The sequence below is a fragment of the Calypte anna genome, chromosome 1 (genome assembly GCF_003957555.1).
Source record: "Calypte anna isolate BGI_N300 chromosome 1, bCalAnn1_v1.p, whole genome shotgun sequence".
Lineage (NCBI taxonomy): Eukaryota > Metazoa > Chordata > Aves > Apodiformes > Trochilidae > Calypte > Calypte anna.
The window spans coordinates 60,614,005-60,638,389 of NC_044244.1; the positions used below are offsets into that span (position 1 = coordinate 60,614,005).

At 39.6% G+C, this 24,385-nt stretch overlaps 1 protein-coding gene across 2 annotated transcripts in view; it reads left to right on the plus strand.

Annotated features, from left to right (window-relative positions):
• The window catches only part of PKP2 (plakophilin 2), a 47,001-nt gene that overhangs the window by 19,222 nt on the left and 3,394 nt on the right, over nt 1–24,385 (plus strand). The window contains exons 5-12 of one of the 2 annotated variants that reach the window (XM_030454197.1): nt 2,095–2,302; nt 7,776–7,953; nt 17,002–17,119; nt 18,597–18,758; nt 19,584–19,757; nt 20,347–20,500; nt 22,519–22,708; nt 23,721–23,808. In XM_030454197.1, the coding sequence (XP_030310057.1) occupies nt 2,095–2,302; nt 7,776–7,953; nt 17,002–17,119; nt 18,597–18,758; nt 19,584–19,757; nt 20,347–20,500; nt 22,519–22,708; nt 23,721–23,808 (1,272 nt within the window). The remainder of the gene's footprint in view (nt 1–2,094; nt 2,303–7,775; nt 7,954–17,001; nt 17,120–18,596; nt 18,759–19,583; nt 19,758–20,346; nt 20,501–22,518; nt 22,709–23,720; nt 23,809–24,385) is intronic. The other variant, XM_030454207.1, reaches the window with a different exon arrangement.

Here is a 24,385-nt window from a genome sequence, read left to right on the forward strand (position 1 = left end):
AACAAGTTTTTTGACAATGCATGTTAAAAATAATCTCTTCTTTCTTTTCTTTAAATTTCACTATTGTAAACAATTATGGCTCCCTTGCTGAACAGTTCTGTACATTAGTGTGTAAGATTAAGATGGCTATTTCTTCCAGCCATTTAAAAAAATATTTACATTTATATGCAGTCCAGCTCAGTGACAGCCAAACATCACTTAGTCCTTAGGTAGTTTTCACTTGTTTCAGAGTAGATCAAAGACTTTTGGAGAAAAAAACCACCAGTACAATTAGCAGCCTTAACTTCAATATGAGGACAGAGCTTCAGAACTGAACGTTTTGAGGTGGTTTATTACTCAGACCTCTCTGGGTCAGCTTGCTTGACAAACAAGTGTGTAGAAGGGTGAGTAGAAGAGTTTAAATTGGAGCAGTCAGCCCGAAACCTTCTGTTTTCCTGTCTATTGATGTATCGTGTCACAGGTAAGTTTTTCTGTTTGGTGCACATCAGAGTTGTTCATGTTGGCATTGTCTTGTTTCCCCTTTTTAGCCTTTCAGGCTTTTCTTTGTCTCTCAACGCTTTGTTCCCAGATATTTGACAGTCTGTGGGTCTGGTGGCTATTCTTTTTCTTATGAACTTGTGGTCTTACCGTATTTTGGTGAATTTTGTCTCCCAGTAGCGACTCAGACAGACAAATCAAGAGACTTTGTAAATTATCTGCACATTAGGTTGAAATAACTCCACTTTTTTTACAAGAACTATAAATCCTTTAAATTACCAACCCAAAGTCTGCATAAATATTTAAAAATCTATCTAGCTACAGTATTCATTTCAAAAGGGCTGATCTACTGCAATAAAACAGGTCCATGTGCCTTCAGCATGTTCCATGCTCCGCTTACATTAAGAAATATGTTTCTGTATTTCATTCTTTTAGCATCTAGATGACTGTTAAATCAGGAGGAATCAGGTCAGCAGTGCAGCAGCAAGAAACTGAGCCTTTTGTACCACAGAAGCAGAGGAAAGGCAGACAGGCCTTTCCTGTTTGCCAGGGTAGTTTGCCAGGGCATGAAGGGCAAAAGGCTTTGTTACATTTCATTCTTCATCTTGCCAACACCTGTTGGTCGTATTGAATTCTTTTCATCATTAAACTCTGGACTACTTGAAACAGTTGTATCAGATATCTAAGTCTTTCACATGCTGTTGATTCTACACAAGGATGAGTTTGTTCACAAAACCATATGGCATTTTGAGATGCTGGAGGAAACTGTCCTCAGTTGTACATGAATATAAGATATTTTTCATAGTAAATTCATTCCTAAATGATCCAAGGCTTGCTTATGTCACATCACAATTTATATGGGATTCATCATTTGCCACAACATGTAGATCTTGGAAACTATTTGTTTTTATACAGCTGCTGTAAAATAACATCATCTTAATTCTTCATTCTTTTGGGCCCAAACCTGATTTTCTGTAGAGTAAGACACTGAAGAGTGGTCTATGCCAAATGTAGGTGGTTCAGTAGGTAACTAGCTTAAAATGTTTAATGGTCTACATTTTGAAATTTACTACTTTACTGTTTTTTTCTCAATATGCCACAGATAAGATGTACTCAGTATAAAGTATTCTTATTTAATGCACATTCAATGCATGCACAGAAGTTAAGTGAGAAAAATCCATTAGACTGACTGCTGAGGAAAAAAACTTGGCACATCAGGAACATTTTACATCTGGAAATCTCAAAGCAGTTTATAAATGTTCCAGATTTAAATCTCAAATACTCATTTCACCAACATGGGAGCTAAAGTACAGAACAGTTAAATCTCTTGTCAGAGAATACAAATCTGCAGCAAAACTGAAAGAGATTTAGTTTCATTCTCTTACATTAATTACTAAAATATGATCCCTCTCATAGCTTTGGCTTTTAACTATGGCTCATATGAAATCCCAGAAGTTAACAGTCATGTGCAAATGATTAATGATCTGTGGTTCAAGTGTTTTAAATAGGAGCAAATTAAAAAATCCCAATGACTACTTAAAGGTTTGCTAGGGGAGAGGGTAGGGCTTGTCACTTGCAGAACCTGACTCTTCTCTGCTATGCTTGGTTTCCTCACAGGTTTTCTCACTTGGTGGTATCACTAGACTTCTACAGCTTCTTGACGTTCAGAATGAGGACATCCAGCGAGCAGCATGTGGGGCTCTGAGAAATTTGGTGTATGAGGATAATGACAACAAACTGGAAGTGTCAGAGCAGAAAGGGATCCCACTCTTGCTCCGCCTACTCCGCCACACCAGGGATTTAGAGACTAAAAAGCAAATAACAGGTACTGTTTTCTGTGCAAGCAAGCATGAAGTGCTTTAAGTATGGCTCAAGCTTTCCCTGAGAGGTACATGATTGTTTACTTACACCAGTGGTTAGTGAGTACGTACAAGAACATTGTCACCTATTCTAAGCTCTTGCCTTAGGGTGAAATTCCTAGGTGGTTACTCAAGACCAATATTTAAGACAGTAAGAAAAGACTAGGAGCTGCAACTTCTGCTCTTAAAGCTTCTTCAGAAGTCATAGAATGCTTTGGCTTGGAAGGGACTTTAAAGATCATCGAGTTCCCACTACTCTGCATGGAGAGGGATACCTCCCACTAGATCAGGCTGATCAAAATCCCATCCAACATGGCCTTGAACACTTCCAGGGATGGGGCATCCACAGCTTCCCTCAGCAACCTGTTCCCGTGTCTCAGCACTCCCACAGTGAAGATTAACTTCCTACTGTTTAGTTGTTTGGAAGCTTAAAGTCCTAGATACTCCAGAAAATAAAGTGAGGCTCCAAATAACAACTTTTGTAGAACCATTTTGATGAGCAGTGATTGGAACAGTCTCAGGGGTGCCTGGGACCATACTTAATGTCCCCTATTTATGCAGCAGCTCAGCCCTCACTTTTTGACATTCCACTGCTGGTGCATACTGGGAGCTGCTTGTTGAAGCCTATCCCCCAAAACTGCCAGGTGCTCTGGATAGAAAGTGACTGTCCTACTCCCCATAAACCCTGCTACCCCTAATTTTTACTTTAAGCTCTCTCACTCCTATCTGTTTACATCCCATGATCTGTCTTCTGAGGTCTGTGACAAGCAGAGAACTGCCACAGCAAGAGCATGCTTCCCTTCTGTGTGCAGGGGAGAGAATTCCTGCAGGATATCCTGTAGAGATCATACAGCACCATAGTGGAGTGACCTGCATCCTTTATTCAGTCTTTGCAGGGCTTATGTTCTCATCTTTTTAGTTCCAATGTCCTTGAGGAAGAGCTGTTTAAAACTGAGTAGGGCCCATTGCAATTATAAAGGAACAGCCCTTTGGATCAGAAACCCCATATTATACTTCTTCCTGTACATCAATGTTGCAGAAAGAATGGGGGGAAGCAATGTCCACCATTACACACAAAGAAACCTTTGGCTACTGCCCCATTGGCTTTGCCCCAGTCAGTTAAGAAGTGCCCCGCACTTTGTTCCTGCACTCCTGTTTGACTATAGTGTGTCTTGAGGAAGGCAACTGCTTGTGACCCATATTCATTCTAGTTAGCATTCAAAGGAAGAGCAGGCTTATATTCTTTAAATATAAGAAAAAAAAAATTATGAAATAAAAAAAAAAAATTATGAATAAATCAGTGGCAATTTATTTCAAGTGACCCTTGAAGATACAAGGAACACAAGCTATTAAAATAAGAGAGCTTTAAAAGATACAGGTGTCAAGCAGCCCTGCCTCGAAGCAAATGCATGTTGAGACCTTCTGTAATTCTTCATTCTTTTCAGTGTTTAAAATACTGTGCTCCCTAAGCCTGAGAACAAATCTTTGCATTGTTGGCTCTTTTGGCTCAGTGCTACAGCTCTGCAAATTAAAATGTTTTGAAGTTTTTCACATTCAGCAGATACAGAATGGGGTCACTCAGTGACTTATTTCATAGTGTTTTGCCTCTCAGTGCTGTTACACACCAATGAGGGAAGCTGTGAAAGTGGTGATACAGTAGCCAGAAAGCTGATGCTCTTTTCTTGCCAGCAGTTTCGTAGTTTTTGACAAGAGCTTAGTCTGTGAAGGATAACTCATATGGATAATATGAATAATTCTGTCTTACCCCTTTCCCAGTGTGTAAATGGATGAAGGAGTGTCTTCTTTCTGCAATTACTGATATTATTGGACATGAATATTTACCTATGAGACATACATCAACAAAATATTGAAGCAATATTGAGCAGAATGCTGTAGTTTGTGTAAAGCAAAATACTCTGATATACTTTAATGCTTACCAGTTGCAAGGGATGGCTTTAACTATTCAAAAAGAGAAAAGTATTTGTTGCTTTGACCAAACATGCAGTCAGGAGGAAGTATACTGGGTCTCTTGGTGAAAATGACACTAGGGCATACATTTTGCTACCACTTGAGCAATTCTTCCAGCTCCCTATCAAGCTGCAAGGAGCCTACAGGGCAGAGGGGAGCCTGGTTGAATAAACTGCTATGAGAATATTAACTTTGCTTCCAGTCACTTTCTTTCTCAGCTTCCACTTCAAAGGCAGGCAATGAGAAGACTGCAGAGAGGAGGTAGACAGTCACTGTTAAGCACATACTTGCTAAAGTCAGTGCTTCTAGATGACCTTGGTATTCACAGTGATATCTAGAAAACCTTGGAGAACACTAGAATTACTGGCCTGTACAGATTGACCTGTAAAAGGTCTGCAGCATAAGGTTTTTCCAACCACAGTGCAAAGCTCTGAGTACCTTTGTACCGCAAGGGTTAAACACTGCTGAGCAGCAGTTTGTCTGTCTGACTGATGGCTCACCTGCAAGTCTTGTTTCTCCTTTTTTATTGCCATTTTCTTCCAGAGTAATATCACAGCTATGCATAAAATCACACTGCAGTGTTGGAAAAGGAAAATGCAGAACCTCTGGGCTCCCACTTGGTCAGCCTGAGAAGACCATCTGTCTTTTCACATCATACTTATTACTTGCCTGTAATTACTTTGACTGTAAATTAGAAGTTTCCAAATGTGTGATGTGATAATTAGCTGAATGACTTCCCACGTAAGAAATTAGTAGAATAATTTTGGTACCTGACAATACCACTCTGAACTCTGGTGAAAGACTCCTGGCCAGGGATTGAAAGCATGTGACACTCATTAGTAAAGGTGTCTAAGCTCAGCAGGGGAAAGCTTTTTGTTTCTACTGCTGTGTAGGAAGCATGGTACCAAAGCAGTCAAAAATACACAGAGATAAGAAAGTTGTTGGAGAGAAAGAAGTTAAAATGCTGAGACAAAGAAGTTTTCCCATACTGTACCTCATTACCTGCCAGAAATATGATCTAATACTTGAGCACATTACATAAGCCTTAGAAGCTTATCTTTAAGGTCACTAGCTTATTAGTTATACCAGCAGTTTTAGTACAGACAAACACTTGCCTAATATTAAGCCCTATCATATCATATATTCTCAAATAATACTTTAATTCCCTGTATTTTCTTCAAAACCGAGGCTGAGGAATGTAGTCTGAGCATAGGCATGCAGTGTGCTTTGTCTGCTCCTACAAAAAGCAATGGAAGTGTATGGAGATAAATGCATGATTATAGCAAGTGCTGTGTCCTGTCTCACAGCCTGAGCATCCCAGAAGAACACAGAAAAAGCACCAAACCAGGACCCCCACCAGTGTGGCTTTGTGCTTATGACAGAGGTTTGAAAACTGTTGTGGATCCATTTACCTAATGCCCCTTTGCAGAAAATAGCCCCCCAGTTTCCCTGTGCAATTTCTGTTCTTATGTGACCACTTCTTAGGGGGAATGAGACCTTCTCAAGCTCACATTGACTGAAATCACTAGATTCATAAAATCATTGATACAAGTAAGGAGAAGCAACTGTAGGCTCTCCCCTTTGTTTGACATACAAACAAATTCTAGCAAATTTCTTAGGAAAGGAGTTGGATTACTCCTGAATAGTAGAAGAGGGTGTCACTTGGAGACAATGCAAGAATTGGAATTACATTTTGCAGGATTTGGACAGCATATTGAGGAACAGAAAGTAAAATGGCTGTGGCATGAAAAAATAAAATAAAATATTGTCTTTGGAAGGTAAGCCAGATGAGCCTCCAGGGAGTATTTAACCTCCTGATCTTGTTATCGTGTATAAGAAATGAAAGAAAAATTTTCCTGCAGGGAAGATTACAGCACAAATAGAACTGTCAGTAAAAGAAATATAAATGTTAAGGGACACCCCACCCATTTTCCCAAATAAACATCTAAGGGAAAACCATGCCCTTATGAATACGTTCCAGTATATCTGTAAGAAAAGAGCCTGCTCCTAAAGACATTTTCTAACGTGAATAAATTCATCCACATCCAGAATGCCACTGAGAGAATCCTGAGCCCAGTAAGACAGTTTCTGTGAGTAAAGGTAGGATTTCTGATGGAAAATTCACAGTGTGAACAATGAATGCCTCGTTAGTGAAAACGTGTTTTTTTCCAGGAGAAGAGGACTTTAAAAAGAATTGTCATCTGTTGGAATAGAACATAAGTAAAGTGATTCAGTTATACATTATTATATTTGAGTTTTGTTTCAGTGTTTAGAGACTGTGTGTGTATAGAGTTGCTTAATGATTTTTTTAGTGACAAATATCTGGACAGTAGCAGCCAGCCAGTGTTTAAGAGCTTTCCCTCCAATGAGGAATTTTCACAGAATCACAGCATGATTGAGTTTGGAAGGGACCTCAGGAGATCCAATCCCCATGCCAGGGCAGGATCACCTAATGTAGGTCACACCAAAAATGCTTCCAGGCAGGTTTTGAATGTCTCCAGAGAAGGAGATTCCACAAACTCACCAGGCAGCCTCTTCCAGTGCTCTGTCACTCTCACAGAGAAAAAGCTTTTTCTTACATTTACACAGAACCTCCTATGCTCCATCTTGTGCCCCTTACCCCTAGTCCTATCACCAGACATCACTGAGAAGAACCTGGCTCCATCTTCCTGGCACTTACCCTTTACATATTTGTTTATGAACATTAAGAAGGTCACCCCTCAGTCAGCTCCAAGCTGAAGAGACCCAGGTCCCTCAGCCTTTCCTCATACGGGAGATGTTCCACTGCCTTCATCATCTTTGTGACTCTGCACTGGACTCTTTCAAGCAGTTCCCAGTCCTTCTTGCACTGAGCGGTCCAGAACTGGACACAATATTCCAGATGAAGCCTCACCAGTGCAAAGTAGAGGGGAATTTTACTGTCAAGTGTTAGAGAAATGACAATCGACATCTCCTGTCTTCCAGTGAATTTCCAAAGACTGTGAATTTGCCTACTCTGCATGAAAGATTATTCTCATGCTCATTGGTCTTTATTTGGTATTTGGGAGTGCAATTAGTCCTGCCAGGCATCCAGAAGAGACAGATTCTTCCCTATCAGAGTAGAGAATGATCTCTGGTGTTAGTGTGGTTAGTTTAGGTTTTCTTAGTTTAGTAATGGAGAGAATGATTACTACAAATGGGCAATGCACATGCAGACCCATGGAAAACTTCACTTTTCAGCCAGGTATTAGACTAACTACACAAAGAGATCTGACTTTAATTACATGGATCATTGTACCCCTTCTTCTTTTGCAACACATCCATGTCCTCAGGTTAGGGCTGGTGAACCCTTATCATTCCCTTCCCCTCCTCTTCAGGATATCAAATGACAGGCAGGCTCTTTCACTCATCAACTTTTGAGGGTTTGAGATTAGGTCTTTCAAACCATGAAGGAGTATTTTTGCCACTCTAACTCTACGTTGGCTATTGCAGGTTTGTTGTGGAATTTGTCTTCCAATGACCAGCTGAAGCACCTGTTGATTAGAGAAGCCCTGCAGACAATGACTGAAGCTGTTCTCATCCCTTACTCAGGCTGGCCAGATCGAGATTACCCAAAGTCAAGTGTTCTACCTGACCCTGATATCTTCTATAATGCCACAGGATGCTTAAGGTGGGTACTCAGTTTACAAGTACCCAGAAAAACAGTGATTATAAAGCAGACTGACAAGCTTTTTTTTTTTTTTCTTTGAACTTTGACGCCTACAAAAGAATTTGCATACAGATTGTATTTTGAAATGCTTCATGTGTATCAGACCAGAATAATGACTGCATGAAATACCATGAGAACAGCTTTCTTTATTAATTTGGAGGGCATTCCACAGACTAAATATATTCATAATGGAAGATAATAAGCAAAGTCCTGGTTGAAGTGCATAGTTGCATTTAGGTCAGAGAACTTTCACTGATTTAACAGTTGTTGGTGTGCTGTATAGAATTAGCCCCTGAATGATGATGATAGTATTGAAAACAGAGCTTTTTTTAAATGGTTGTAGGAGTGGTATTACAAATTAGTACTAGAAATAAGATAGCAGTAACCTAAAAGAAACTTTAAATTGTATGAGCCTTTCAAAGTTATGTAGTGTAACGAGGCAACCAGGTGCCACTAATTGCCAGGGAGTGAGCATGAGCTGGTGTCAAGCCCACCTGTGCCTGATTAGGGTGAGGCTTGAGTGGCCTTTTATTGGCCCCCTGGTCCTGCTCATGTGCAGTGGGGGCCTACCCTAATCAGGCACAGGTGGGCTTGATACCAGTTTATGCTCACTCCCTGGCAATCAGTGGCACCTGGTTGCCTCGTTACACTACAAAGTTATTTTAAGACTCTAGTGCAATGGTCTTCAATTTTATTTTTTTTTTATCATACACCCCTATCAGTAAGAAACTTTTGAGAACACTCCATACATGTATATTTATTTATATATAATGCATTATGTACATTATAAAACACAAACATGGAAATTAAAAAGGGTGACACAAAGATGAAAGAAACACTGTTTTATTTTTTAAAAATTTCTTCATTAATGGTATTGTATTTGCCACAAATACAAGAGGATGTAAAGTTCTGTGACCCACATAAATGTAATTTATAATGACTTTGTTAATACCTTTTTCATAAACAATGCCCACTTCATTTTAATTTCTAAAATGTGTGAAGCATAAGTGACTACCCAGTGGAGTCATATAAAAATATGCCTACTCTACAAATTCAGATTGATTAAGGCTCTTATACATAGATTCAGTTTCTATACAGTGTCTGTACATGTGACTGGCAGAACAGATTAATGCTTGTGTTTGTTGAAAAGTAACAGTGCAAAACCCCATGAACAGTCCTACTATAGCAGGTAAAGCAGTGAGGTTAATTTCTTTGAAATACTGTTTCTTGGTTGTGAAAAACACAACTGTAGGCAGTAATAGGAACCACAGTTTCAGGCCAGCCTCAACATTAATTTGTTGCCATGTATGTTTTATTCAATCAGTAGTAATACTGTTTACAGTGGATAACTCACTGTGGGCAGTGCCTTGGGAAGTCTCAGGTTCAGGTGCCCAGGAGTGTGAGCATTTCCCATAAGAACCAGGAAATTTCTTTCTCTCACAACTTCTGCCCTTTGCACTTTACTGCTGTACAGCCCTGCAAGTACCATTTGGGCTACTGAAAGACTAACACATTCAAAGAATTAGTTCTGGTGTCATAGGTCCATCAGTAGGACAACTGAAGTGCTTAGGTACCTGGAATTTTCTTCCAAGAGACTGAGCAAGTCACCTTTATCTACAGCAATATTAGATAATAATGGGACCACAGTGTTCTCTATCATTTGTGCTGGGTAGTTCTGCTCATCTGGTTTAATACCTGCTGAGTCCTACCAGCTTTACCAGGCATGGGAGCAGTCCTCTGGGTAGTAAGCAGAACACGCTCATCAGTGGCCAGGTCACTCTTCTTTTTCCACTCGTGATATAAACCTCAACTAGTAGTCATACTCAGTGGCATCTCCAAGGACCTTTTGGATCACTCCACAGAGCTAATCTCGAGCTGTAATCATTTCTCATCTAAACAGATGACTTAGAAAGGGGACATGGTTCCTAGACACACAGAGAAGTCTTCAGTTTTCAGCTGCTGCCAAAGATGCTTACTTTCATCTATCATAATCTGTATATATATAGAATAGACAAGCTAATAGATAGAAAATGACAAGCTAAACTAGGAAAAAGGCATTTTTTTAAACCACAGTAAGCCCCATCCAACTTTTTGCACAAGTTCAAGTGAATTGAGGCCAGGCTGCAGTCATAGAGTGGTTGAAGAGATTTACAGATGTGTGTTTACTACTGCAATCAACTAGTAGCCTCATGAACACAGTGGCAGCTACTACAAAGAAACTCTAAAGGCCTCAGTTAGCACAGCCCTAACTGACTAACATGTAAAAATCACATTTTAATAAAAAACCCGTAAAAAGTAGCGTCCATAAAACTGTGGCCCTTTGAGTTTGTGAGATCGAAGTCATTGCACGTTCAGTAAATTCAAAGATGAGTATCAGGGACACAAGTGTTTTCTCTATGCATTAGAAAATACATGAAAGAACATAGTTTGAAATAATTAATGGATAATGCATGAGTGTCATGTCATGGCCTGAGTTGCCAACTTATCTTAGTAAAATACAGTAAATTAAGTTTGAAACTTAGGGGCTGAGAAGCTGTCCAGTGTTTTACTTTACACATGCCTGCTTTGCTAACATATCCTGTTGCAGAGCTCTTGTATCTGTATTGTATGAAATTTAATTGTGTAAATAGCTCTGCACCTGACTTATGGTTTCAGGAGACAAATGAAATGTTAGCTATACAATATACTCAACAATACAGCACCTTTTTCTGCAGGAAGTCCTGTCAGCCCACTAACTACTAATTAACTACATCTCTAAGTAATAATTAACTTCTATTTACTCTGATGGCTCAAAAGCAAATACAAGGGAACATTTACTACCCATAATAAAATCTCTCCAGCTAACCCTAGTGTTGTCTATGAAATATAGTAGGTTGTCTTTTTCATATAAATTACCCCAAGCTGCATTTTTACAGAACCCAGTCTGGGTGTTAGCTTTGTTGCTCTGGGGTGAATGCCCTGCTCCTCTCCTGCCTTTGGACTCTAGAACCATCTCTTCCCTATGAGCCAAAAAAAGATGAGGCCGCAGAATTGTTCTCAGTTTTACCATGGGATCACTCTGAGCTTATTGCTGCAGCTTGACACGATTTCATATGTGACAAATAAGGCATAACAGTAGCCAACTTAGATTAGATTTTTAGATTAAAGTAGATTTTGAGCATACTTTACTCTTTACGGAAAGTCAAGGAGTGGGGCTGCTCCATTTTCTTTAATGAAAAGTCTCTCAAACTGCCCTTACTAGATGCCTAAGGATACATCACCTATTTTTAAAAAATGAAGTGCATATTCTAGTACTTCTCATTTTTAAGAACTTGAACACTGAAAATTATAATTAGAACATGAAGGGCTTGAAAACTCACAAGTGCAGTTGATCTGCAGGTTTGCCAACATAATTTCCAGCAGAGAATAGTTTTTAATGGGGCTTACCATATTTGTACAGACCAAATATATGAGACTTTTAAGATTAATATGTTTGCATCTCTTTATGAGAAACTAGCACACCTTCCAAATTAGGTCACTAGAAGTATTCTTCGTTATGTATTAATGTACCCCCAGAAAAACCTCTGCACAAAGAAATGCTGAAAATTAATAGAGCACACCACAAGGTGAAAAAAATGAACTGAAGGAATGATGTTACTGATGAAGATGTCAAAGGAGTATATATATATTTGCCAGAATATAAATCTGTAATTAGTCTTTCCTTTTGTAATACTAACATGCTTGTTGTGCAAGCTGATAAAGTCTGTAGCCTGCAGCTTCTATTACAGGGTGAAAATAGTACTTTGAAGTGCAATACATTATGCATAGTATAGTACTTAGTTGTAGGATAATGCCAAAACTTCTTTTCAAAAATTTACATGCAGCTATTGACTGAAAGAGACATCCAGAGTCCAAATCTAACACTATCATCTAGTGCCAGAGTATCTGCTGTGCCACACGGTTACCAGCTGAGATATTAAAGCTCTCTTCATCCTCTGATAGAATTTCAGGAGAAGTGAATCCATGTCTAGGAGATAATATGGCAGATACTAGCACTGGAATGAGTGAATGACCAGAACATTCCCCATTCTGCTGACCAGTTATTGGCAGAAGTATTCTGGAGGCCTGGATCTCCTCTGCCTGTGTCAGTGCATTCAGTCAGAGATAAGGAAGTTTGACATTAGAAGGATTTCGTAATCCCCATTCTCTGGGTCTGTAATTTGTCTTAAAGCTTTGCTTCTGACACAGTTTTACAGAAATCACAGGTCACAAAGCTGAACATAATAAAAAGAAGCTGTGCACATCTCACAAGTCTGCATAAGCAGTTAAAATAAATAATGGTATTGTTCAGTCTTGAAATATGATAAAAAGCACTGTGCCCTGAAAAGGCAAATTAAGCCAAATCAAAAGACTTCACTGATTCCCTGACAAAGGTCTGAGCAAATAAAATTGGTGTTTTAAACTGTCTAGAGAAGTGCTGCAGACTTTTGCAGACAAGTTATGTCAGATTTTAAAGGTAAAGTCACCTTTTTTTGGCCTGGAAGGCCTACACATAACAGTTCTGTTCCCAGTTCCAGTACAAATGGATGGAAACCTTCAAAATACTTTGCCTCTTCCTCCATACTGCTCCTCTGAATCTGAAAGAGTAAGATGCCAACAGCATGTGAAATATATGGTTTTGAATATTATTTATGTACAAAGTGAATTTCTGGCATAACTCCATCTCTGATTGAAAGAGAGGCTTACTAGAAGGCTGTCTATATTACATCTTGAAAGCTGATAATGATCTTATTTCATTTTTATCATGGAATACCTGCTTCCAAAAGTTCTTCAGCGCTGTATGTTTTCCAAAATTTATATTTAGTGGTCACATTTCCTCCTGTGAAACATTTCATCGAAGTGTTGGAACTAGTGATCCCAACTGCTGTGTCTCATGGCAGAGCTCCCCTTTTTAATTGCTCTGTCACTGAAGTGTCCTGTGGCCCTATGTATCCTAATTCTTCAAAACTTTCTAGGCAGCTGTCTCCAGAAAAGTCAGCCAACCTCTCTGCTCCTGGTTCCCTAGATAGTAAAATAGATGTAATTATTCCTTTTTCATTATTATCGTTATTCAAGCTATTTTTTTTGTTGTTATTCAGATCCCTGTTAAACTCTTTGTGAATTACACAGTGACCACAAGGATGGTGGGAAGCTATAGCTGGAGGAAGTCGTATCATTGCACTTCAGATTAGGAGGCTGTGTAGCCATCTACTTCTATTTGTTCTGGAGAGAAGTGAAGCCAAAGGTCTCATTGTGTGTTGGAAAGTGTCTGGGAGCTGAGTTTCATAATGGAAGCTTCCAAGAGAGAATGTAGAACAAATGACTGATGATAACAAGTCTTTGAACCAAGGCCTCTTGCATAGCATTGCCATTCCTTGAAGTTTATTTCCATCCATTCTTATCTTCTCTTGCCTCCTCTTCAGTTTATCTGCCCCCACAATTTCTGAAAGGAATTTTATTACTTCCAGCCTGGCGCCTGGAGTTACTAAGTAGATCCTCGGATACTTTTCCCTCCCTGTTGCATCTTTGAACTGTGTAAGGCATGAAGGGAATAGAATTTCCTGAACCACTTCAGGAAATTGTTATCATGGAATTGATTTAAATTCAAATTACCTGTTTTATCAGAATTAGTCCCAGGAGCAAAAGGCTGCTTCTTATCAGTTGTGTGGATCATTCACAGCAATGCAAAAACATTTTCCAGCCAGTGTGTGACTCAATGCTGGCTTAAAGGGAATATCCCCTTTCATTTGGTGCCATTTGCAATCTCACAGATCATATATTATCATTATGTTCCTTTCAAAATCACACTTAATTTTACTGTATTACATTTCTTTGTATTTACCTCACATCTCTGGGTTAAAAAAATATTTCCTGGTAGGGAATTAGTTGATCCTCCACAAACACCACAGAAACATGGGCAAACAGCTATTTTGGTTACAGGCAGAGTTACCCAGTACATGCGCGCCAGAGAGAAGAGAAGCAGCAAATATGGGATGAGATAAATGAGGCACTTAGATACAGTGCATTCATATTAGCATGTGGTATGGTTTGGGCATGTCACCAGGATTACCACATTTAAGTATGCCAGGAGTTAAAGATTTTTAATAGCTAGACTATGCCAAAATGCAGGTTCTGAGTCATTCAAATGAGAGCATCCCTACAAGCAACAATATTTCCCTAAGGCTGTGTTCTCCTCATGCTGTGTTCTCCCAACTGTTCAGTAACAACACAGGGCAGAGATACCAGGAACTGTGTAGAAGAAGGCTTTTGCTATGAGAAGAGTCTTATCTTGACTCTCTTTCCACTATGTATCTGTGTCAATAATCTGTGTCAAAAAGCAAGTAAAACAAACTTACGCAGCAGACTAGAAGATTTCTCAGTGGCTCTGAAGTCTCACCGTGGGGATTGCCACAAGCCATAATACTAAATCAGCCCAAACATGGCAACTACCCAAGCACTGAGTGTTTCAAAGCCTCTAAGAGTTCCATTACATTAGAGTCAAACTCCTGAGCTCAGAGATTGTCAGCAGGAATCTCAAATCTTGGGAAGCAAGTCAGTTTTGCAATTTTCTAAGCAGAATCTTGCCCTTGTTTCTTTTTTTTTTTTTTTTTTTTTTTTTTAACTTACACTTCGCAGAAACATTTATTTTTCCTCAGGCTTTAATTAGGAAACAAACTGTCCGCTGAGGTTTTGCCTGAAGTGGTCATCTCTGCCTTCAAACCAACTCTGATCCTGTTCAGAGTAAGATGGTTACAACACTTGACTGGATGAGTGGGAGAGCAGATACTCTTCCCTTCACAGTCCAGATTATGGTGGAATGGAGTGGCCATATGTGTATAGCCATGCACACACACACACTGATTATTTTTGACTTAATGAGCAGCTGAGTATCAGCTTCTTAATGCAACAGAGCTCAGTAATTAATTTTCTTTGGAGAACAGGGCAGTGCCACTGTTTCAGGCTCTTCTCTGCCCTCTGAGCTATAAAGCAATGTGTCCCACCATATTCATGCTAGAGAGCAAGTCCAGGTGATGGCTTCTTCTTGCACATCCATTCAGGATGATTGCAGTTGTCAAAATGTTCTGGGATTTTTAGAATACCATCCAGTGACGAAAAGAAATGTTGTATCAGCTCTAGTGACTTTGGTGAGGGAAATACCACACTTATCTTTTAATAGTATTTTTAGTCTGTGTGCCCCAGCAACTATTTTTGCTATGCACTGGAAGGCCTGTAACACGTTCATTTCTGTCAGCATAACCAGAAACATATGAAAGGATGACATGCCTCGAATATGAATAATAAATACGAATATGAATAATAAATACCAAAGTGATGTCTATAATGGGAGGTATTGAGGAATCTGAATATTGATTCTGTAATATAGAATTCCATCATTGAATAAATGAACTCATAGTTAGAGATACTGCTAACAGCATGACCTAAAGTAAAACTATAATTACAACACATTAGTATTGAATCTGAATAGGTACTTATTGGGAGAGAAAATCCAGAACAATTTCATTGATAGTGTAGCAAAAGCAAAATTCATTTTACAAACAAAAGCCACAGGAAAGTTTAAAGCTGGACTTTGCTGGCTTTGTCATTATAATAAAATTTTAAGCCACTGTAATTTTCAGTAAAGTAAGCATGCAAAGTAAACACCCTGAAGCTATCTAAAAGACCATGTCCCTCTTGTTTGTGAAGGATGTGAGCACTGGGATGTAATTGATATTATTTCAAACAAAGAAGCTGAAATGTGATGCTGTATGCAACATTTTGACCAGCAGAACTTCAGGAGTCTAAAATAACGAGGACTAGGTTTATAATTCCAGCATGCCATAATTCAGAGTTTTTGAAGTTATAAAAATAATAATACCCCAAAATTTTAAGTGTTGTTGCTTCCCTGGAAATCAGTGGCTTATTTAGAGCCTGACTTGAAGTACCAAGTGTGTGTATAACTTTTCAAGAGTTTTTTTTAGTCTTGTAATTCATTATCAAGTTGTACTTACATTACCAGAAAGTGCAGAAAATGTTACATGAAAGCCAGGCAAGCAGTGGCTTCCTTTGGGTCTGGAGGAAGCAGAAAGAGTACAGAGAAGCATCTGAGCTTCTGTGGTGGAACAGCCCAAGGCATCTGCAGAAGGATCCAGCATTTCCTTCTCTGACTGACCAGCTTGTTATGGCTTCAGCTTTTTTCTACTTTGATGCTAACAGCTCCTCTGGGAAGCCAGGAGGCAGCTGAGCACAGTGTGTTTTTTCTTTTCCCTTGTCTCACCCTGCTGGTCTGGCAGTGATGGCAGTGGCACCTGTGTCACAGTTCAGCCCCTTAGCTTCTCACCAGCAGTGGGACCAGGCTCCTGCTTCAACCTCCTGGCTCTGCAGCCTTCATGTCCACAGCTGCCTGCCAGCACCTCTTGGAGCCCTGCCATGTGAATTTGGCACTGTAACCTGACATCAGTTATTTTCACATGTTATTGTGCAAACATTGCTAAAACTCTCAGAACATTTGTCTGCTGATGGGTCATCCGGGCTCAAGGATTAGTTTGGTGCAGGTAAATGATAAAGGGCATTTAGTCTACATGGAAACTTTTACAGGTATCTTTCCTCTGATACTTTGACGTAGCTACTGTCCTAAATATTAAAGATATAACTAAAAATGAAATCATAGAAAAACATCTGGTTTGTTTGACTGTTTAAAAAGGCTGATTTCAGCTTCAAGATGAAGATTTGAGTCCTGTATTAATGTATTGATTCAAACACAACCATTTGTTCTCCTGGAGTATATTTTTTTTTGGTCTGAGAGTGCATGGAAGTGAAAGTTTTACTTACCAGAGGCTCAGATTATTTTACAGTTGTGAAGAAAGGAAGCAGTCAACCTTAACTCCTTAACATCAGTATCTCTCAGATTTACCTGGAAAAGTTTTTCAGAGGAACACAAGGAAATATCTTTGGCTAAATCTCTTCTCACCAATTTAATTCCCTCCTGCACAGAAACATGAGCTCAGCCGGCCCAGAAGGAAGGAAAAAGATGAGAGAATGCAATGGCCTGATTGATTCTCTTGTGTATTATATTCAAGGAACTATTGCAGACCACGAGCCTAATGACAAGGTATTCTTTGAGATGAAAGGTCTTTTCCTAGGGGAAATTGTTAAGAGAACTTTTTTGTTTGTTTAGAAACCTATGTTCAGAGTTTTAATGTAATTGCCAAACTTATACTTATTTCCAGGGCTTTTAGAACTGCCACCAAAGATTAAAGTCCAGTAGAAAGCATTTTGAACTATTTTCATCCTGCAATCTAAAATAATAACATACCTTAGTGTTGGGAAAACATTTTCAGAATCACTAGAGAGAACTAGAAACTGTCCTTTTTTTAAAAAAGGTGGCATAAAGACACATCTTTCAGATACTGAAACACCTGAAGTGTTAGAAATTACCTTTCGGTTATCTCAGGCAGCTAGATAGCTAGAAGCTTAAAAAATTGATCAAGTTACTCTCCTGTATATTTCATTCTATATACCCCTCTAGGAAATGAAGAGCCTGAACCCCTTTGGGTAGCAGTGTAATTAAGGACCTTGAAGCACTTATAATGGGATTAATTTTCCAAAGTTTTCTAGACATTATACTTGCTGCCTCAGCCAGTAACTGCAAGGACATGGACACTTTGAGGAGCAAATTCCTCTCATTCTGTTCTTCCCACTGCTGATTGCAGATGAAGCCTGGACATTGCTTAGACTAGATGATTGCCTTTGAGCTGGGTTAGAAGATCAGCCATCACTTACAAGGAGGTTAGCCACAGCCTATGAGGCACTTCTGGCTTGCCTCCTGTAACTTATGCTTTGTAGTGTTAATTACTGCACATTTATAGCTCTATTCTAGGATTAGCTACTTGAGCTTCTTCATCTCCTTGCATTCGGTGCCATTAGCTTTAGGGAGAATCCAGCACATTAAACTTGTGCCAATAGCTCCCTGCTGCATTTTGTCTTAAAACCACTTGCTCCTTTTTAACTTTCAAAAAAAGAGAAACTGGTAATAAAGCAATTCATGAGCCATTAGACTTAGCACTCAGAAATTGTAGACCTGGCCTTAGCCATGGCCAGAGAGGCTCATTTAATTGTAAAAAGCATTTTACCACAGAAGAGTGCTTCCTCCTAGGAAAGATACAAAACTTCCCTTTTGCTGATGCTATGGTGAAATGTGTACGTGATCTTCTTTAGTCTTAAGATCTTACACATTCCTTGGCACACTTCTGGTCTGTGCCAAATAGCACTCGTCCAAACAATTCCCAGGCAAAATTCAGGAATTATAATGTTCCAGGACCATTTCCAGCTGGCACATACCTTGCTCTGAATGCAAACCCTGTGTGCCAGCTGTCCTCAGTGCTCAGGAACATCCCAGAGCATGTTTAATTTATCAGTATAAATGCAGTCTTGAGAATCATTGGCATGAAGACTGGCTCTTCTATGAGCTGTTAGAAGCTCTGCAGTTAGTTGTTGAAGATCCAAAAATGAAAGTTCTTCATATGCCTGTACGTGTCTCTTCAATGAATGCCAAAGCTTTCATGATTTCTGTTCTTTTGTTATTTTAGGCTACAGAGAACTGTGTGTGCATTCTTCACAATCTTTCCTACCAGCTAGAGACAGAGCTCCCTGAGAGCTATGCCCAGAGCATATACATGCAAAGAAGAAATATTTCTAGCAATGAAAAAACACCAGGCTGTTTTGGAACACGGAGCAGAAAAGTGAAAGAGGTAAAGCACATGTTTAGCTACATCTTGTTTTGTTAATTGGCTGTAACAACTTCTGGAGAACAAGCCTGTAATCCACTTAACAATCTGATATTGATGTGTATGTTAGTGTGACACCACCAAAACACAAGTTTCTTGGTAGCCTTTCCTACATGTTATCTTGTTCATCTGCTGCTGCTGACAACGACTTGGGAATTCCCTGGTTCATTAGCTAAGGAATCCTGCCACTCAGTTTCAGCTCCTCTGGTGGATCTAAGTGGGATCTGTACTACGTGTAGCAATTGTGCAAGTGCCTTACCAATGAGCGGGGGTTGTGGTGATTTCACCAGTGAAACCAACACAAGGTGGCTTGACACTTCCATGACCTGCTGGCATTTGGACTATCTCAGGACCTCTCCTTTTGATGCCATGTGATACAGATCACAAAGATTCTGATAACCAAGAATTGTTGGACAGAGAACAGGTGTTAGGTGGGCAAAAGTGCAAGAAAAGGATTGATGACCCTTCCCCATCTATTTGCTTTGCTGGAGTGTATTCTGCCTTCTCCAGTTCTGTTCATAGGACAACTCTAGGTGGCCCTTTCTGTTTCTAATTGACCTAGGCCCCTAATGTCAGATGCTGAAAGATGAGAAGCAGCTTTCCCCATACTTGTCTCTTCTTTTTGGCTGGAGTGGCCAGTATCATTAAATATTGAAATTTTACATGTTGGCATTTGAGTTCAACCTGCAAGTAATCTGGTCATAGTTACAAAATTATTAGTGTTGCTTGTGATGCATTAAGCCATGTAAGGTCATGGTTTCTAAAGGCTTAATCTGCTTATATGTTTAGAAACAGCAGGACATCCCTCTACCTGAGGAAAAGAGCAGTCCCAGAGGGGTTGAATCACTCTGGCATTCCACACTGATTAGGATATATATCTCCTTAATAGCAAAGAGTACCAGAAACTATACCCAGGAAGCATCCCTGGGAGCTCTTCAGAATCTCACAGCCGGCACTGGACCAGTAAGTCTGCTTTTTTTCTTTTTCTTTTAGTTTAGTTCTTAATGTGAATGCATAGAGTGTAGGGCTGGACTGCAATCTGCCCACTTCATTGAGCTAAAATAACAAGTGAAGGGTCACTGGCTCACAGACATGATTGAAGAAATTGAAGAACATCAAAGGGAAAATCATCACCAGCAGCGCAGCTGTTTCTTACTTGGCAAATAAGGGGACTGCTTCTTCACACTCTGTGTACACTTCCAAGTGTGAAATTAGCTAATTCATTGCACACTGAGGTATGAGTGGATGTTAAAAGCACCAAAAAGTGGTCTTGTGGAATATAACTAGTCCTGTGGGGAGAGGAAGGCTCTGACACAACCACAGATCACTGTTGTGGTAAAGAAATTAATGACCTCCGTCTGGGAACTGGCCAAAGAGCATATGGGGCCCAAAACTTCCTTTTGTATCACCTTCATTTTCAATTGTAACTCATATGTACCACTGGATTTAAGCTACTTTAAACATGCTTAAATTGATGTAGAGAACCTGTTGCTTTTTTTTATGAGGCTATTGATCCATGTTGATGACACTGTTGCCACATGTTGTCCAACAGATGCCACTTGCGGTGGCCCAGACTGTTGTTCAGAAGGCAAATGGCCTTCCAATTATTCGGACTATGCTGCATGTAAGCCACCCGACAGTAAAGAAGACAGCAGTCTCACTGCTTAGGAATTTGTCTCGTAACACCTCTCTGCAAAGTGATATAGGTGAGCAAAGCCTAGCACTGCCTCTTGGGCTTTTTTTTCTCTGCTCCTTTAGTCTTAAAGTTTCTTTCTTTAAAACAAACGTGCAAAAAAACTGCTTAGCTATTTGTCTCGCAGCACCTCTCTGCAAAGTGATATAGGTGAGCAAAAGCCTAGCACTGCCTCTTGGGCTTTTTTTCTCTGCTCCTTTAGTCTTAGAGTTTCTTTCTTTAAAATAAACATGCAAAAAACCTGATATGCGAGTGTAGCAGGATTTTTAGGTCAGATACTTGCAGCCGTCATACAGGGTTGAAAATAAAAGAGTTTTGCCTAAGAAAGACTCTAACCTCAAGTTTTCTTTACATTTTGTATTGCTCATTGGATACTTCTATTGATGTTACTTTAAAAAAATACATAATGGAAGTAAAATCTACACAGATTTGTAGAGGAAGTTTGTGTTCAGCTTAAAACAGAGTAAAGGAAGGTGAGTGCCAAGCTCTGTGCTGCCACAGCTAGGCAATTTTTTGCAAGAAACGACAGAGCTTATCTAATTCTTTAACAAAGATGATATTGTCTTCTTTTAGACACAAAGCTCTGAAAGCTAGCATCTCACACAGTATTCCTGCTTAAATGTTTTGAGAATGGAAGTTGGAAGATGCTATAAAAATTTTTAGAGGCCCTTATTTCTAAAATGTTATAATTATTTTTCATATCAAAAGCCATTTCTATCTTGAATATACTCATTTTACTTTAAAATATATTTGAAATCTTTTCCTACTGATAGAATAAAATTAATTCACATAGTTTGTTGTCATTTTCTGTGTTCCCACCAAAGACGGAGGGGAAATTTCCAGCACACAGCTGGTTCATAGGATTTATTAATCTCCAGAATTCTGCAGAATAGTCTCCTGGGCACTGTTTAATTCTTAGAGAACATTCCTTTTTAATTAAATTATTAGAACATGTTGTTAGGGTGATTTCAAAGGGATAATCCATATGGTGATAAAAATTACAAGTGGTGAATCCCTCAGAAAGAGTAGGAATTAAGCTGAAGAGAAATTGTGATTTAAGCAGGAAAAACAATTATGAAAGAGTTTGGGAGAGACAGAAAAGAATGAAACTTTGGAGAATGGTGCATTGGAACAAGCTGCCCTGGGATGGGATGGAGTCACCATCCCTGAAGGTGTTAAAAGAAAATATGGACATAGCACTTGAGGACATGGTTTATTTGGCCAGGGATAGAATCATAGAATCATAGAATCATAGAATTGGCTGGGTTGGAAGGGACCTCAGAGATCATCGAGTCCAACCCTTGAACCACCGTTGCGGTTGCTAGACCATGGCACTGAGTACCACATCCAGTCTTTTTTTAAATATCTCCAGGGACGGAGAATCCACTACTTCCCTGGGCAGCCCATTCCAATGACGGATCACTCTTTCCGTAAAGAAATTCTTTCTAATATCTAATCTAAACTTCCCCTGGCACAACTTAAGTCCATGCCCTCTTGTCTTGTTGAAAGTTGTTTGGTAAAAGAGCCCAACCCCCACCTGGCTACACCCTCCTTTCAGGTAGTTGTAGAGAGCGATGAGGTCTCCCCTGAGCCGCCTCTTCTTTAGGCTGAACAACCCCAGTTCTCTCAGCCTCTCCTCGTAGGGTCTATGCTCGAGTCCCTTCACCAGCCTGGTTGCCCTCCTTTGGACCTGCTCCAGAACCTCAATATCCTTCCTGAACTGGGGGGCCCAGAACTGGACACAGTACTCAAGGTGTGGCCTCACGAGGGCTGAGTACAGGGGCAGTACAGGATGTTGGATTGACTGTTAGGCTTGATGATTTTAGAGTTTATTTTCCAACCATAATGATTCTATGATTCAGTGTGGACACAGCTTAACCTAAATTGTGGGACTTTGTGGAAGCATGACTCTGTTGTGGGAGCACAGAGCACCCTAGTAGGTGATAATGGGAGGAAAAAGGTCTCATGGGACCCCTAGACAAATCTGCACCTGTTAGTAATGGAATTGCTTGTCTCTCTTCCAACCTATAGCTAGAGAAGTTTTGCCTGATTTGGTCTTGGTACTTCCTGAGTCTGTCCCAGGCTCTGATATTGTCTGTGAAACCACAGCATCCATCTGCTACACCTTATACAATTTGACTCAGAGCAGTTCACACAATGCACGGCTTCTCCTGAGTGCCAATGGCCTCCCAAAGATTATTACCATCAGCATGAATGACAGGTAAGATGGTTGAGAAGCCTTCCCCTCTCCCTTCTTTCCTTGGGGAAAAAAGAAACTGCAAACTCTGTCACTTGGCGGGGGGCCATGGTGGATGGGGGTAAACTGCGTCCTGAGTTACAGGACAGCTTAAACAAGTGATTGTCATGTGAATAGAATTGAACATATTGGGAAATACAGAGAAATCTCTTACAGCAGCAGTTCTATCCACAGCTAAATTTGTTACATTCCCACATTTTTAATAACTTCTCAGAAGAAGTGCACAATATTATCTATATTCTCATACATACAGTGGCTGACTATCAGATCTTATCTGTCTGAAAATGCTTCTATATTTCGTGTTCTTTTGTAACACATCCCTGATATTCTGTAGCAGAAAAGTGCAGAGATACATTTTATAGAGCTAATAGAACTGTACTCAAAAATATTTATAAAGGAGAATTTTAGATAAAAGATGTGCACTTTCCTTTAATCGTTATTTAATATGTAATCACAAGCAACCAGTGTTTACTCAAAAGAGAATAATTAACACTTTGTGAATATGAATAATTACTCTCTTAGCCTTCCTCTCTTTTCACAAAATAAAAGAGGAAAATCATCTTTGTAAAGGAGGCCTTATGAGGTTCTGGATAGTTTAAATCCTGTCTAATTAACCAGAGATTTTACCTGCTGGAAAGATCTTTTTGAATGCTTGTTAAGTTGAATGTTATATTGTCCTCAGCTGAATATGGACACTAAGATAGGTGCTCTAAGGTCAAGGCTATAAAGTGCTTAATTTCTCCCTAATTCTAAAGAATGAAGGAAGCAGGCAGGAACGTTTCATTTGTTTCAGGAGTCAGGACAGTATGAAACGTGATAGAATACCTAAAGAGCAATATAAAAGCCAGTACTTAGGGTGGAATATAAATAAACACAACAAATGACACAAAGCTTTATTTTCTGAAGCCTACACATGCACTGTGATTAAGAAGTGGGAATTTAAATATGTTTTATCATTCTTTTCACAAATCTGCAGTAGTATGTTCAGCAAGGCTAGTCGGGCTGCTTCAGTCCTCCTCTACTCCTTGTGGTCACATACCGACCTCCACAGTGTCTACAAAAAGGTAAGATCTGGGATAGAGCAAAAACATTCAGTCTATCTTTTTGGACCTACAACCCTCTCATATGTCCTCTTGGGCCCTTATCACTTCTGCACTGGTAGGAAACAACTTGTGATAGGATTTCAAGTAGTCTGTGAATTTGGTGTTTCTATTACTTGTGTGTAGTCCTGAAAAAGTAATGCATGCTCTTAATTTTTTGCTCATCCCTGTTCCTATTCTCTCCCTCTGTGCTTTTAAATCCACTGGCAGTTTATGAAAAAAAATTGCTGCTGCCTGCCAGAAATCTCAGGTGTTGACAAATGATGCACAATAGGTGTCTTTCCACCGAGTGAGTCGACTTGTCACAGTCTAAGGTGCCAACAAAAACCAAGGCAGGGCAAGGCAACCTCCTGCTTTAAAACCAGAGCAGTTTTGTTCTCCTTGTTGTTTGTATGGTCTGTGAGCCCAGGTGTTGGTTATACCCAGACAAAAAGGCAGGGCCTGGGAAAGGTGTTGGCAAACATTTACTGCCACAGTCAAATAAAATAACCAGCATGAATCAACCAGCAAACCAGTTTGTTTCTTTCCTTTTGAAACTCTG